We start from the raw sequence: 17165 nt of genomic DNA on the forward strand, positions 1-17165 counted from the left end.
AAATAGGAAAAATGAATTCAAAATACAGAGTCTTACAGTGAACTCAGTCAGTGATGCAGTTTAAACAGCCTGCTAATATTCTGAGGAGATAGGAACACGAGTGTTGCCTGATTCATACGTTTTAGGTGTGGTTCTTTAAGATGAAGGCATGACTTCAGAACTGTGTTCAACAAACACAGCGTCAAAGTATCCATGACAAAGACAATAAATCTCTATCAAGGTGTGGCTGTACTGCAGCACATCATCATGAAAAGCAGCTAACACCCCCTACACCCCCAGAAGCTGTAATATCCATTATACACTCCAATATAAATATGCTGCTGTTCATCCTACATTTACATAGATGCACTTGAAATACAAACTCTAATGCATTATCACATGTCATGTATTTAGTGTTTAAATTCTCTGGAGGGCATGAATGTGCTTTGTACAATCACAATTGCCCATTTGATTTGGTTGGTTTTGTGGATAAATGATGATATAAATGATTTAGGAAGAAATCATCATAAGGTTTGTTTATAGGGAACATATTTGGGACATTTCTGAAACACACACATGTAAACACAGTGGAAATAAGCATCAATTATAAGTTTCTGTACTGTGGACTTGTATTGAATATTATCCTTTATAAGCTGATTCCAGCACTGTTTCTAAAAACCCAAGCTATGGTCTCCACAGAGACACAACTGAAAGTCTTAGTGGAACAGGTGACATTATATCAATACTGATATCCAGCACTGACAGAGGTGTTGTGAAAATTAAGAAAGTACAGGCCACTGATCAGTAGTAAACATAAGGAAGGTGATTAGATCGAATCAGTCTTCTATTAATCTGCATGTTTCATCTTAGAAATCCATCCAGTCTCGTTTGATAATAACGCACTAAGTGACCATGAATTCTAAGCCTGCACTTTAATATCATACCCACGAGGGTATAGCGCTTCTTGGAAAATGCTGAGGATATCTCCAAGCTGCATCATTTCCAGTGAAAGGAAAAAAGAGGCGGATTCCCGTGAAGTCCCTGCGCCCTCCTCCATTTTTCGTGTAGAGGGAGGGAGGGGAAAGAGAGGGTGTGTTTAAGCGAGAAGGGGGGGGGGGGGGGGGGTGCGTGCGTGCGCCCTCGGCAGACAGTCAAGCGCAAAAGACACAAGGCTCATCCGCTCGCCTCCCCATTGACGTCAGTCCGGTATCACATGAACGAGCAGCAACCAATCGGCGCTGCGCTGTCGGAGAGCGCTGGCTCCTGTACGCCAAGATAGGGGAAAAGACTGAATAAAAGGAAACCGTGCCAGTGAGCTTGTAATGACCACAAAAGCCCGTGGAGGAGCCTAGAGCCGCCGCCATTGGATATTTCGGGACTTTTCTGATGAATCTCATGCCCTCGTCGCTTTGGATTATTCTGTTTGGCACCGGGGCGATCGGAATGGATAAGGCCATGGCCCTAACATATTGAATAGCTCGTTGGTGGTGGGGGGGGAGGCGAGACGCGCACCGTGGAGACAATTCATGGGGCATTGTGCGGGGAGGAAAATGGTGGATTATTTGCTCTGTATCATAAAAACCTTCCCCCGTGTGGATACCCTGCCTTAAGACACAGCTTGGTGGCTTTTCTGCGCCTGTCTTTGCCGAGCCTACTGTATCTGAGGTCGTGTTATAGCGGTTGGTAGGTAGGTACCCCCCCCCCCCCGTCAGCTCGATCCGAACGACCTTATCTATTTCTATTTTTCCTATAGGCCTACATGTAGGATCCTTGTGTCGCTGCGACGCGCTCGCCCTCCCCACCCCTAAAGTAACATTTGGAAACAAGGAATTGTTGGATTACTGAACTATGGATTTCAACAGCGGCAGCGGCGGCGGAGGCAACGAGCTGCACAACAACCAGTTTTATCAGTGCGAGGAGAACAAGCCCCTGCTGGGAGAAATGTCGGAAGGGAATAATAACACCAAGCTGGGCGCAGGGCCGTGCAAGAGGTCCCTGCACCACTGCAGCAGCAGCGGGATGCGATACAAGCTGCTCCACGAGGGGGACATCCAGGTGTGCGTGGTCAAGCACCCCCGCACCTTCCTCAGCAAGATCCTCACCTCCAAGTTCCTGCGGAGGTGGGAGCCTCACCACCTCACGCTCACAGACAGCAGCCTGACCTCGGCCACCGTGAGTTGCTTTTTTGGCTTCGCGTGTGTGTGTGTGTGTGTGTGTGTGTGTGTGTGTGCGTGTGTGTGTGGGGGGGAGAGACAATATATAGTTCTGGGTTTCACATTCCACAGGCAGCTTTGGTGTTTGTCTTTTCTTGTCTGGACGCAGCAGACGCGCATCGAGATTACGCACAGTCTGTTGTTGACGCAGTTTACGAGACGGCGGCGTGTCACTGGTTTTCACGGCCCGTTCAGCTTCTAATGTCGACAGTGCTGTAGCCGTGGCCTGCACCCTTTCACCCCCCCCCACATCCCATCTTTGCCCATCACGCACCTGAGACCGCAGCCTTCTGAGGACAGTGGAAGTCTCCGCAGTCTGGATGAGTGCATGTGGGACATATGTGCACGCATGTGCGTTTTCGTCTCCTTTATGGGTCACTGTGTGGCCGCAGGAGGCTTTAAGCAGAATTCTAACACTCCTAACTAAATAATTTACAAGAAGGATCTGCTCTTAATATTCCATGGGGATAAAAACCCATCAGCTGGGGAGGAGGGGGGGGGGGGGGGGTTCTTGGCCAGTTAGGCATGACATGAAACCAGTTCAGAGCCCCTCCTGCAGATGTGTGGATCAACACAACAAACAGGTGTTCGTGTTTCTTCTGGCTTGTCAAACAGCAGGTTTGCATACAGGAGGGATAGGATGCCATGGTGATAATACTGGTTTTACTGCAGTTCTCATCATCTTACATGTCAGTTTTGGCTGTTGATTACCTGCTAGGCCTGTTCAGTGTATCAGTCTGATGGTGGAGTGACAAACACAACACAACACAACACAACACAACACACAGTGAGAGAGACTAAAACTGCTACTTAACCATCCAGACAGTGGCACAGCAATTCAGCATAACATCCGACACAGTCACGAGTGTGGATACTGTTATTTGAACACATTTACTACGTGTATATATGCCCCGGGCATCAGAGACAACATGTAATTGTTACCCACAGCTGGAGTCGTGTCTATCAAATGTCAGCAGAATAATGCAGAACTAATAGAAGCCTTCATCTCGCCTGCTGTTATTATCAACACTTTTCACTAACATTTTCCACAGCGCCACAGCCCATTGTTTTATCAAAACACCTTGGTAGAGGCTTTTTGGATGTCTGCCTATCACAGCCACACTAGAGGAGTGTGTGATGAAGTTCCCACTGCAATGTTGTTATTGCAGAACAGACCTGGGGATGTGGTTTTGGTTTAACCTACCTGAACTTAGTTGACCTGCTAGTTTTACTGGAGCCTTCTGCCTTTTTGTGGTCCGCTACAGTGTCTCAGTAGTGTCAGCCTATTTCATTTCCTTGTGAAAGGATATCTGTAGGCCCTATCTGTCATTATGGTTTATATTGGCCCTTCATGCTAATCACTGAGCGGAGGTCATAGTTTAGCCTTCTTGTCATTTCCCACCAACACTGATTACTTTTTGATTCCTCTTGTGCATTAACTTGTTGTGGGTGTAACTTTATGATGATAAGTCAATGACGCATTCAAAGGATATTTAGTTTGAATCGAAGAAACATGCGGGGCTAGATAAGGCTTGATGATGCAGCAAGGCGGCTGCCTCCTGGCGACCAAATAACACAGCAATCTCACACTGCTTACTAGAAAATCAGCGAACAAGTTGCTGCTGGCTTTTTGTTGTCACCTTCCTCCTTCTGATCAACTCTATGTTTTCAGACCTGCTTTGTTAAAGTACACTGCCACAATCCAACTTGCTGATTAGCAGTGTTACTGATGGGATAATATTTTAAAGTAGTAGTTTAGTAAATGTATACATCAGTGAAGAATCCTCAAAGAAAAACCATACGAGGGGGGGATTTCCTTTTTACTATCCAGGACTGCAAAAGGCGAGGGTTGACGGTTCTGGTCCTCAAGATCCACTGTCCATGATTTTCAGCTACTTCACTGTCTGTGGTTGTATGACACCACCACCATATGACACCATATAATGTTATTTTATAAGTTGTATGTGTGCTCAGTGAGTGCCTGCTCCCGTTGCATTGTTTCCAATTAGACATAATGTTTTAACATTGAGTTACAATAAAGCTGAGTCACATATTTAGCTTTTAAATGGAGGCAGACAGAAAAGAAGAAGAGCTTTGGAAGAAGAGGAAGGAGAATAAAGGTGAACAAAACAAGCATCCACATCATTTGAGTGGTGGATGTGCAGTCAGTGCACCTTAAGTGGACCCAGGTTTGTGCATCCACACGGACCTTCACACATGATGATATTTATGTCACACATACCCATGTGACATTGTGATAGACAGGCAACCCGTCCAGGGCCTCTCAGTGGCTCATGGGTTTGGCTCCAGTACACCCGGACCCTTAATAGGATAAGTGGTTTGGATTATGGATTGACTGACCCATATGGATTCATGGGCACAGAAATCATGAATTGGCCTTTGGAGTCTTGTTTTGGTGACAGTAGCCGTGAACAAACACTGTTTCTATTGATGTCCAGTGAAATAACTACTTGTCGGGGGGGCTTGCTGTATTGTTCTGATCACATTTTCTAGATGTGGTTCGAAGTGGCGTGCTGTGATCTCCATTGTCAGTGATTCTTCATCGATTGTGGTTGCAGTGGGAAATGGGATCAGCCTTCAAACTCTGGCCAGTCAGCATTAGCCCTCAGCAACAACCAGGAAGTCGTCTGTGTGAGCAGGAATTAGGCACTGTTGCTACTTCCCAGGGATCTCTGGTCACTCAGACAATGAAGGGTGTATTTTTTTCCTGGAATTTTATCTGTTGCTATCGCTTATCTTCTGTATTTGGTACTAGACTCCATGATTTACAAGCAGCTAATAATAATGCTTACATGACATCGATGTAAGTTGAATCACTTTATGTCCAGTTTTTGCTGTTTTTGCTGACACTGTCAGAGAGGTGTTAATTCACCTGGAGTACATGGTAATTATTGAGGTTGTAGTTAGTGCTGTTGTAAGCACTTTGTAACGTATGATTAGAAAAGTGCTCTATAAGTAAATTAATTTATTTTTTATTTATTCCTTGATTTCCAGCCCCAGTATTGTTGAGGAATTATGTCCATAGTGTATCAGATGATTCTGCCCATCACATTTACAGTAGGTCCAGTGACAGCATTCAGCATCAGTGTAGAACATATGTCAGTTTGTTTCCAACTCCCTAAAGCTGTCTTCTAAAATATGCTTAAACACTCACAAACACTATTGTCTGACTGCCCTCTGTAAAGCAAGTGAGACTACATCATTTCCTGTTGCCAAGAACCTGTCAACCACGAGAAACGGAATAAAATGACACTTTTCCAGAAGACAAGCAGATCCTGTTCGACTCCCACCACCTAAAAGAGTCGAGGAATTCCTTCAGAATCTGGGTGAATACTATAAAACCGTGTTAGAAACAGTGTGAGTGTTACTTTAAATGACTTATGTTGCCATGTGCTGTCGTCCTTCTCAAGCTGATCTCACATGATCACTGCAGGTGATTTATTGTTCTTGTTTTAACATCTCATAAATCACTCAAGAAAATAGGAAATGTTGTTCTCTGAGGTAAAAACGCATCGGAGTGCTTGGAAGCCCACAAACGCATTCACACTGCACCACTTGTTGACATAGTAGAAAATATGAACACTACTCAGAATTGTTATTTATCATAAGCTGCCCTGTGGTGAACCATAGCCTGCTTCGTGTGCATGATGGTAAACTGATGGAAAAGAAACAGAAAGTCTAATGCTAATTTTTGGTTCTGATTCCAGTCATGTGAGGTCACTTGTGTGTTTGACAATCACACATATTCACACATTCTTCACACTGTACAGCCTGAAACATGAGGAAGAGGGTTTTATTCAGGCCCAAGCATGAATGTGCATTTCCTGAGTGGAGCCGTTGTTGTGCTTGTCGTCGAACACAGCGCCTATGTGGGCAGAAGAACAATGCTGACCCGTTTGCTCTTGCAGAGAGACTACTTCCAACAAGGAGGCAAAGAGCGTTGACTCTGAGTCTCCAACAACATCCCCACGCACGGCGAATAGCTGGGATGACAGAGAGAAGAGAGCTTTGTGAAACACAGCATAACTGCCAAGAGGGCTTCATTAGATCCCGTAACAATATTCACATGAGTCCTGTTTAAGTTGAAGCAGTGTCCATTGTCTTATTCTGAAAGTTTGGAGTTATCATCAACTCGTAGTTTCTTAGTCAAGGTAATAACATATGCAGTGTGATATGAATGGAGTCTGTGTGAGAGCGAGAGAGAAAGCGATGCATGTGGACAAGAGGAGAAAGCTGTGACGCACGCCTTCTTTTGACAGACCTGCCCGCCGCTGTGACTGCAGTCAGAAACCCAACCTGCATAATATTTGTGTAAGAATGGTGCTGGTGCGAGCTACTACTTCCTGTGTTGTGCCTCGCTTACAAAAGACCCGAGATGAAAGAAATCTGGTGAGCGCAGGGGGCACATTACACTGTATGTAGCAAGGTGAGAGGTGGGGGGCCTTTTAGAAATCAATTAGCACGGCTGGAGTGGCTTCTGGTCGTGTATGGGGTCTGAAGTGTCTTATAATTAAGCAAGAAGCAGGGGTGGGCCCCGTTTTAAGCCATATCTCCAGTTTACTGAAGTGATGTCACTTAGGGTTTGTGTGATCCTCTATGTTACCTTCACTTTCACTCAAGATCTTTAATTAGCAGAACTAATCAAACATCTCCCAAAGGTTAGTCACGGTTAACACTTTATTTGGTAATAATATGTTCCGCGCACACAGTTCGTTCTGATTTCCTTGCTCGTCTTTTGCTGCCCTCAACTGCTGCAAGTAAATTCTTTTGGCTTCAGTGGTGATAAATATGGCATGTCATTCACTGTGTGTGTGTGTGTTTAAACTCACAGTAGGCGTTCTCTGTTTATGTAAAAACAACTTGCATTTCATTTACTGGACATTGGGGATTGACCTGTATCTAGTGGTAAAACAAACCTGTGGAGATACACAGTGGGGGCAAACTATTAGTTAGGATTTGTTATTAAATGCATATGACACTGGGCTTTAAGGGCAACTTTACCAACTTGCTTCCTGTGGTTAAACATCTGTTTGTCTTCTATATATATTTAAATATCTCTTCTGCTTATAGCAAAAAAAAAAAAAAAAACCCTCCAGATACCAAAACTTATGAAAATTGGTGAAGTGGAGTAATTACACACAACTTTGCACTTTACATGCATTTTCAATATACACATCTCATGTTACCACAAATTCTCATTCATTGTCTCGATGAACCCAAAACATACATGAACCATGTTGGGGTCAATGTCATTTAACCGCTGTGGTTCCATATACTGCATGAACAAATGCTGCACCTCTGTACACCCACAGCGCGTGCTGGTAACCAGCAGATTTTGAAAATTCCCATGGGAAATGGCCCAAAGATCCACTTCACTATGTGAAGGGAGCTTAATCACAGTGGACATATTATCATAGAGGTCTCTGGCTTCAGCATCACACGCTGCAAAGCTGGAGGCTGCACTGTGTGTAAGGTAAACACCAGCAGTAAATAAAAGTGTTGAAGTGAGGCCGCTGAGCGCTGCTAACATTTACAGGAAAATGATAAAAAGCTAAACACAGCGTAACAGCAACGTAAGCGGAGTACATTAAGAAAGAATGAGTAATGGCTGTTTCACAGCAGTATCTATCTCAAGTTTTCTAACATTAGTTACTATAAGCTACTTGGCACAGTTCCCCAAATAAGGCTGTAGCAGCAGAACCCAAGAGCAAGAGTGCTTTTTATCACTTATGAAATAAAGTCTTCATCTGTGAGAGGAAGAATATTTTGTAGTTTGACACAGCGCTAATAAGAGTCCCTTTACACTTTGTGGCATTAACTCCCCCACAGCTATAAAAAAAAGTATAGCAAGTATATACAACTCAGCTTCCTGATGTGGTTGGATAGTGCGTCATACAACCTTGTTCTCTCTTTAAGTAGGCCTACACTCTGAGTATGGTCCAAGTTGTAATCTCAGCCATCTCTGGGCTAGGCATGAACTCAATAGTTTGATTGGTGCCCAGTAGTCACCACATATCATTGCATTTCATATATATATATATATAGATGCATGGGTGCAATCTGGAATTGTTTCTGCATTGTTAATTGTCATTAACTTATGTCTACAGGACTGTTGTTGTTGTTTGTTAAAATCGAAAAGCTCTTCAGAACAGTGAAGGGTGTGTGCATATGTGACTGTCAAAAAAAAAAAAAAAGAGTAGACATCCAGATCAGCTGGTCACACTGCTCGTCAAAGCAGAAGCAGCACAGTATAACTGGACTGCAAGATCTGGGTGGTGGTGCTGTTTTAATGCAAAATAAAAGGGAAGAGAAACAAAAGCAGTGACTACAACATATGAGCACACACACACACACACACACACACAAAGCTTTGGACGGCACTGGGCTGGCCTGCGGCACAGGCTCCAGTGCATGTTCATATATCAAATACTGGATCCTCCCTGTTCTGTTTGAACAATGCAGCCATAAAACAATGATATGAGTTATAGTTGGGAATGATAGCAATGTGTGCCATATGAATTTATGATATTTAGAATAGGTTGGAATTGGACTTGTTGGAATTCTACCTAATGTATGCCTCTAAATACTGGATCATTTAAAAGAAAGAAGAGCAAAGAAGAGTGGGAGGAGTGAACTCTGGACAGGGAATAGAGGCTGCTGCCCTGCTGCAGCGGTCAGTCATAGCTTGTTTTTAACTGGGCTGAAAAAAGTTAGATTCAGCCAGGGCACTGGGAAGACACACACACACCACTTGTTTAAAGCTGGGTGCTATGACTCTGTGCATGAATTTACAATTCAAGTCTTATAGTTCAATGAAATAATTTCATGGGCACCTCTTCTTCTCATTTTATATATAATATTTTGTCAGAGACTTTCTGTTCAATAAATGTCACTAAACACCAGTGATGACTGCTTGATGACTCTGGACACAGAGAGATGACAGACGGTGTTGGATATAAACCTAAAACCAGTGGAGTGATTGTTCTGAAATTGTGCAGAGGCCAAATTGAAATGTATTTCTTGGGCTGAAGAAGGAAGTCACTGCAAACAGCAAAGAAATAGTTCAGCACATATTGTGCTGTAAAACCACAACTTAAGCAAATCAGATTTAAATCAAAGTCAGTTAGTGGTCTCTAGAGATGCTAAGAGGGTAACCTTATTACCTTTGGAGAAGAGACCGCTGTTTCCCAACAGTTATTTTGCCTAATATTATTGCAGTGTCTGTACGGCTGCTGAGTCAATTCAACTGAGTGGAACCATCAGAGCTGTTGTGGTCTGCACCTCCAGAAGTCGCCGTGGCGTGACTTCTGGAGAGCTTTACGTCAGTGTACAATGCAGGGTGCAGACCCACTTACAGTACATGAAGAGAAGTTACAGCACTAAACTGTGGTCTGATGAACTTGTTAGATTATTCTCCTTCAAAGTGTTGGTAGCGTTTTGCAAACAAGCAATTCTTACTAGTAGGCATGGTTTAAATCAGCAGATCATTCTTGTGAACGGCAAACTCAGGACATTGGGGTGTTTTAATGTATCGAAGTAGCTCTTACCATACATCCAGTCACATTTCATTGATTGGGCTCCAGGTTTGCCAGCTCCAAACAGCTTTTATTAAAACCAGTAGCCTAGGGGCTCACTTACAGTTTCACCACCCTGTGCATGTGATTTTGGAACAGGGTTTAGAGGTTAAGTTGTTTTTAACTTTAATGTGATTCCACAGATTAGTGGAAATTAGTCAAATTAGTCCAACAAGCAAAGGCACAAAATGCTGATTTAAAAAAGGACTAGATAGGATGTGGTGGAGGAAGAGTCCAGCCGGTAATGAGACGATGACATGATGATAATCATATAAAAACAAAGAGTCAAGGAAAGCATAAATGATATTCAGTCTCCGACGTCATGGGAACCAGAGCTAGATCATGGGAACCCTCAGTTTATGATATATGACACATTAAAACCATCACATGAAGTCAACGTTGGCCTTGTCATTGGCTCTGTTTAAAATAGTCTGTAAATATCTTTGGTGGAAGCATTGACACTCAGCAGACCCTGTTGATAGTCCAGAGGCTCAGCTCTACATACTCCGCTAATCAGAGAGATCCAGGGTCTGTTTGAATGATGAGCCGGCGTGCTGGAGCAACACAGCGCCCTCGTGTAGTTTGGAGCTTTGGTTGGTTGGTTGGTTGGACAACATCAGAATTTAACAAATACACTAGATGCAATCCTCCGTATTACCAGCAGGGCATCGACTGATGAGCTAGTGTAAGGCACATATCTACTGAGGTTTTATTGAGAGTAGTTGAACAAAGTACAACACTGGAACTTGTAGAAAAATACACTGTATGTACGTGTCAGTAATGGGCAGCATTACTTGATATTCACTGTCAAACTCGTTCATTTGTCTCTTTGCCACAAACATTGAGAAGTGAAACCCACAATAGTAAGAGCCACCTTCTAACTATCTGAGGGACTGAATCAGACTCCTAACATGTACTTTATTAAATGTATGTTTTCGTAAGCCCCACTCTTAAGCTGTATTTTATGCAAAAACATTTATTAGTTTAGAGGAAGGAATGCAAATGTGCCAGGACTCTGCAGTCAGTCTAACTGTTAAAATGCAAAAATGACCATCAGTCTGCATGAATGAAATGACGTACACTGGCAGACCAATGCAAAATAACTTTAGGGCCCTGTTCATCACACTGACAGTGTGAAGCAGAAGGGCTGTGTGGGCGTTATATTTGTTATTTTGCTTCAGGTAGATGCAACAGTGCAAAGTGCAGAAGGTCCGGCCGAGGTAAAATCGAAATCAGAGGGCGTGGTGGTTAAAACATTTCGCCACTTTGAAAACAAACATGAAGTTTTAGATATTGAGAAGTGGAGTTAGTTAGTGTTAGACATTTTCCTCGCTCGGTACAGAGACAGTTGTATTTAAATAGCTGAGCAGTAAAACGATATTTAGGTGTGTTCACTTATTTAACTGTGTGATTGTGCACATGTAGTGCCATGTGTCGCAATACTGTTGACCTACTGCTGCTGCTCTACTGTTTATTTTCTACTGGAGCCGTCCTCGTTCATCAGAACCACACGACACTCTTCACAGTAGGATTTTTGCCTCCGTTTGGGTTAACATTATATTTGGAGGGTGGAGGTAGTTATCATTTTCCAAAGGTTCCCCTCCCTTTTGCTGCTGAGGTATATAATCATGAACGCGTTTGCTGCCTCCATTTGAAACATTGCTCATATCCACAGTTTCTAGCTAGAAGTCATCGTCATCAGGACTGAATGTACCTTAATGCTACATTTCTTCAAACCATTTAAAAAGTCATGTATGGAGATATTTATTGAGTCAAATGATCAAAGCCAGTCTGAGAACTCCACCCTGAATAAGCATCTAAAGACACACATCCAGATCCATACAAAGAATTCAAGGTGAGAGGGTTTAACCTCCGTTACGTTGGTTAAATAAATCATATCTTGAAATGTTCCTGTTTAGAGTTTGTGTTCAAATAAATACATTTAATTTGTTTATTTTTTTTGTCCTGGTATCAACATTAGTATTGAGTATCATGGACTTTCTGTGGTATTGGTATCGACTCTCAGATTTCTAGTACAACTTCACACATCCTTGTGCAGGTGCAAAAATATAGTTCCATCGTGCTACTAGTGGTTCAAACGTCAACAAAATTAAGATTGTGCATTCTTGCTAAATAATTTGTGTTTAACCAAAACCAGTGGGGCCCCACCTTCAGATTTAACCCTGGGGCACCTCAGCTAGTGAGTCCGGCCGTATGTTTTAGATGCAGAAACAACTAAACGTTACTAGAAAATGTGCTTGAACAATTGTGGCAACACTTTCAGAAAGTAAATCCCAGCTAACTTGACAAAGTGCTCCCCATCGTCTGCTCTGTGAAGACCTGCTGCAGCTCACCGGTGTGTTTCCATCTTCCACATTTACCAGCAGCAATTTGGCAGTTTTTTAGTAAATGGAGAAGTAGGGCTGCTCATCATTCAGGGAAGTAACTCTTCGTGCACACGCGCAGCAAACACACAAGTCCAGCAGCTCGACACGAGTTCCACAGCGTGACCAAGTCCCTACAGAGAGCGTATGACATGTATATGTTGTTCAACGATCAATCTGCTCTATGTGTTTCGCTCTGAGAACTGCTGTCATGTGATTATTGGTAAATATGAAACCGGGGGAAACACAGGATGTGAAAAGATAATGTTGGCTTGATGACGGGAACAGGAAGAAATGTGCACTCAGTGGTTTCTTATCCACACAGTACAGTATTTGTCTTCACAGAGGACAGCTGTGGTTGTCACTGAAGGACAGTATGAAGCTTTCACTTTGTTACATGCGTCTGTCATAGCTGGAGAAAATGGGGATGAGCAGTGAAAGACGATGAGGAAATAGGTAAAGGAGAGAGAGCAGTGTTGGGAGAGAGGTGCAGGATAAAGGACGGTAGAAGTAAAAGATGAGTAGAGGAAGAAAATGTATCATTTAGTGATTCATCTGAAGCTGTACAACTCAACAATCCTGTCACAACATCACTAATGCTGTCTCTAGGATTGCGTGTGCATGTCGAGGACTGACCTTTTAAAATGGCTGCTTAGTGTTTTCAGTGCACCGATCCAGGCAGCAGGAGCTCAGTGCCAGAAAGGTGTCTCGTTCAAACGTGCTGCTGCTGCCGCTGCAGCTCAGGCGGACTCCGTCAGTCAGCTGTCTCAGGCCTCACTCTTCCTCCATTGCCCGTTTTCACTTTCTCTTTCTTCTTTCCTGTCTTCCACTCTGTCTTTCTCTCTTTCTCTCCCTATCTGGCTTGTCGATGTGTTTCCTGTTCTGAGTCATCAGAGTCAGAGTTGGAAAGTTTTCCCTGCCCTGCAGCGCTCAGTGAACACAACATATCAGGGAGCTGATAGTGTTGTTGATCAATGACTTTGCGTTTCACATGCACTTAAATCCTTCTTTACACTTATATTTTTCTCTGCGCTTAAAAAAAACTGCACTTATACCCCATGAAACTGAAACAGCTCTTTCTAGAGCACTTTATTTTAAGGTTCTCCTCAGCTTAGATATTTGCGTCCGTACCTCACTTGTAAGTCGCTTTGGATAAAAGCATCTGCCAAATAATTAAAAGTAAATGTAAATGGAGATGTAAATGCCGACACTTCATGTTTTGCAAAGACACACTACACCTGAAAGTTTAAAGAGAAGGCAGCCTTGTTTCTAGGTTGCACACTTGCACGTGGTAGAAATTAAATGGTATGAAAATAAAACATAATAATTATTAGTAGTATCAGAATATTGTGAAAATGTTCAAATAATACACAAACTGCAATCATATAACAAGGACATATTTAATGTATTATTAGTCTCTCACACACTAACTTCTGTGTTGCATTTGAGTACATATGAAACTAGCTTTGGCTAGTTTATAGCAAATGCAAGTTTCCCTCAGCTCTCTTAGAAAAAAACAAAATGCAAACGCACGTCCGACTCAGTCCTCTTAGTCTTTGTAGGAGGTGGAATGATCTCCTGAGCACTGTCGCTGCCTTCACTGACACCAGAACAAGTCCACGTTGCTCCGCTGGACTGTATTTTACCAAAGTGTGGTAATCAACCACAGGTTTAATGGTAACTAACATTTGAAAGAGTAACACCTAACCATCTAATTAACTGAATTTTATTATGGTTTACCGTGAAACCAGTTACTGCGTCATTCCTACTCTGTGGAATCCCAAACCAAAGGCTTCCTACTGAAGATGTGTTGTTAAGTGTCACAGTTAGTTTTTTTTTGTTTTTTAAAGAAGAATCTATACAAATGTTAATTGTGGAATGTTTGCAGACTGTTTCGTTATTTTGCACATTTAGATTATTAATACAACTTAGAATAAGGTCATACGTGTTTGTGTATTATCATGGTTGAAGCAGCTGTCAGTACTTGTAATGGTTAAAAGCAGCTCCACCTTTACCAGCTGCTGTTTTTGTCCTTTTTTTTGTTTGCCATGTCATGGGTTTTCATATTTTGTCTTCCACCTATTAATGATAGCACCAATGTGAAATTAGAATACAATAAATAAGACATTCACTGGTGTTTAATCCCCAACATTTTCTTTCTAAGTAACGGTTACTTAGGAATAGAAGCAGGTGTGGCGGCTGATGGGTGGCCATGGGTTAGACACATTAGATTGCCCACTGGTGCCAACTTTGCCATCTTGGTATTATAAATGATTGACATGGAATTTCAGACTGAAATACCACATAACATTATACAGACTCTTGTATGTATGTAGTAAATAATACCTCTAATTCTAATGTAGTACTTTCTTAGGAAAGTAATGGCACTTTTACTTGAGTACTGAGTTTGTGTACTTCTACTATCTCAGATGTTTTTTTTTCATCTTTTTATTAGATTTGTTGAGCATAAAAAAGAATTTCACCAGTCATACAGTATGTTGTAATTTACAACCTCATATTCAGTGCTACAGTACTACTGCATTAGTATTTTCTGCTATATGTTTTTACACCTTTCAGTCCTACCATTGTTTTTCATTCTTAGGGTATGATGGCAATAAACACAGACATAATGTTAACAGTCATGATTCAGCATAAAAAAAATGTAAAGTTGCTGAAGTGTATTTTCTCACCCTAGTGAGATGAATGGAAGCCAGTGCACTGGTTAAACAGGACACTTTTAAACATCTTGCAAACTAAAAGCTGCACCTTGTAAATGGTTTACGTGATTTATGTGATAGCAAATTGAATTTGTAGTAATTGTTTTAAATCTCAAGAAATACAGATCTGATTCTTGACACTGATACAGTGAAGTAACATATTCTAAATGTCTTGTATTTTCAAAGGAAGACGATTACACTCACTGTGGTAACGTTTTGATACCATAAACTCTACTTTCTTTCTTCTTACTTACATCATTGGTCTCTGTCTGCTTCTCTTTCAAACATATATCTCCATCACCCTGTTTCTATAGCAACACAGCAGTGAAGAGACAAGAGGAGCTGTAGCCTCCTCCAGCCCTCCTCCGCAATGAAAAGCACAACAAAAAGAGAAAGAATGAGTGGGGGGAAAAGGAGGAAAAACAGACGACTGGCAGCAGGAAAACAGAGTTAAACTGAAGAAAGAGAAAGAAATGCATACATTTAGAGGAGGGGGGAGGCAATCGGTGTGTGCTCTCGAGCAGGATGCAGTATCTATGGTAACCTCGGCTGGTTATCAGGAAATTGAAGCTCTTTCTGTTTGTCTCTATTCTTCCCTGGCTCTGTCCATTCAAAAACACAACAGCATTCATTTTATTCTTCAGCCAACAGTTTCATACGTTGCCCTTTATTTTGCCCAACTTGATCAAAAACACTGTTTGGCAGCTTAAGCACAGACAGACTGAAAGACAGACAGATGCAGTGACTGATGTTTACTCTTCCAAGGAAATGAGACATCTCACCCAGATCCAATATTTGCCATGGATGTCATCACTAATGAAAATCCTGTACACATACAGTTTCACAACAGATGTGTATGTACAGTATGTGTGTGTGGAGGGGGTGAGCCAGCTCACTCTATCAGCCGTAGAGGGTGGTGTAAATAAAGGAATAGTGTGTTTGTTCTTCGGTGACGGGAGGGCAGTGGAGGAGCTGCAGAAAGAGTCTTTTGTTTGCTCTGTGGAGAGATGGATGCAAATAGAGAGGAACACCTATCTGCTTGACTCCGCTGCAGAGGGCAACTTAGGCAGAAGCGGGTGTTTGCTGCGGCTGCTTCAGCGTAGCTACTCTGATGTTTTTGTGGTGAGTGGAGCCATAACTGTCTATGTGCCAGAGGAGGCTAGAGACAGGCTGTTTATCTGTCTGGAAGATGCAGCAGGAGCAGCAGCAGAAGAAGAAGCAGGGAGGTGGTGGAGTGATACCAGAACAGCATGTGGAGGCCTGTTTTCCTGATACTCGCTATAGCTTGGCAGCCATGGTTCATTCACATTATAATCATGGTAATTATTTGGACATCTTCCCGTGGTCTGATGAGAGCTATATATTTACATTTGTATAAACAGGTTGCAGTGAGACATCCTGTTTCAATGCTCAAAGTATAAATCATCATACAAATTTGCAATATCCTAATCATCAGAAGTTCATTACAATGTTTTCCTGTCCAGCAACAATTGAAGATGGACAATGCACTGTAAAATCATAAGATGTTAATATTATTAACCTCAGTTAAAAGGGGCAGGGAGATAGTTTGATATTTTTACCTCAAACTCTGTTTTTCAAGAGTCACAGGACTACACAAGTAGCTCAACAGTTGTCCCGTTGATGTGGATGGGGTCATGCGTGCCTCCGTTCTCCCTCCTGAAGTCCACAATGAGCTCCTTAGTCCTGGTGGAATTAAGGAGCAGGTTATTGGCAGTGCACCACACAACCAGGTGCTGTACCTCCTCCCTGTAGGCTGTCTCGCCGTTGTCACTGATGAAGTCGACACCTTAGTGTTTTCTGCAAACTTGATGATGAAGTTTGAGCCATGCACACATCTGCAGTCATGAGTGAAGAGGGATTAGAGGAACAGACTAGTCATTCAGGCACTTCCCGGTGGAGTGTTTTGGTAGTGGCACAATGAAGGTGGATTTAAAGCATGTCGGCACAACTGCTTGGGAAAGAGACAGGTGGAAAATGTCTGTTTAAACCTTAGCAAGCTGGCTAGCACCAACCCTAAGCACGTGTCCAGAAAAAGCCATCAGGGCCAGTGGCGTTTCCTGCATTAGTCCGGGTCAGTGCAGCATAGACTGATCTGTGGAGGTGAGTGTAGGGGTGCTGGTGGTCTGCTGAGGGCGTTGTCTTGGTTGCTGTCTCCTTGTTGTCCCTGTGCATAATAGTGATTGAGCTCATTGAGGAAAGAGACATCTGTGGCTGTCAGGATGGAGTTGCTGGGCTTGTAGTCGGTGATGGCCTGGA

General features: G+C 42.6%; 1 protein-coding gene across 2 annotated transcripts in view; it reads left to right on the plus strand.

Moving 5' to 3' along the window:
• The first annotated feature begins 1211 nt into the window (after nucleotides 1-1211).
• Nucleotides 1212-17165, plus strand: part of cmip (c-Maf inducing protein) — a 34782-nt gene continuing 18828 nt past the window's right edge. The window contains exons 1-2 of one of the 2 annotated variants that reach the window (XM_033326022.1): nucleotides 1212-1666; nucleotides 1733-2151. In XM_033326022.1, coding sequence (XP_033181913.1) covers nucleotides 1828-2151 — 324 coding nt within the window. In that variant the 5' untranslated portion in view covers nucleotides 1212-1666; nucleotides 1733-1827. Of the gene's footprint in view, nucleotides 2152-17165 lie in introns of both variants that reach the window. The other variant, XM_026365146.2, reaches the window with a different exon arrangement.

Source organism: Anabas testudineus, chromosome 6 (genome assembly GCF_900324465.2).
Source record: "Anabas testudineus chromosome 6, fAnaTes1.2, whole genome shotgun sequence".
NCBI classification, from domain to species: domain Eukaryota; kingdom Metazoa; phylum Chordata; class Actinopteri; order Anabantiformes; family Anabantidae; genus Anabas; species Anabas testudineus.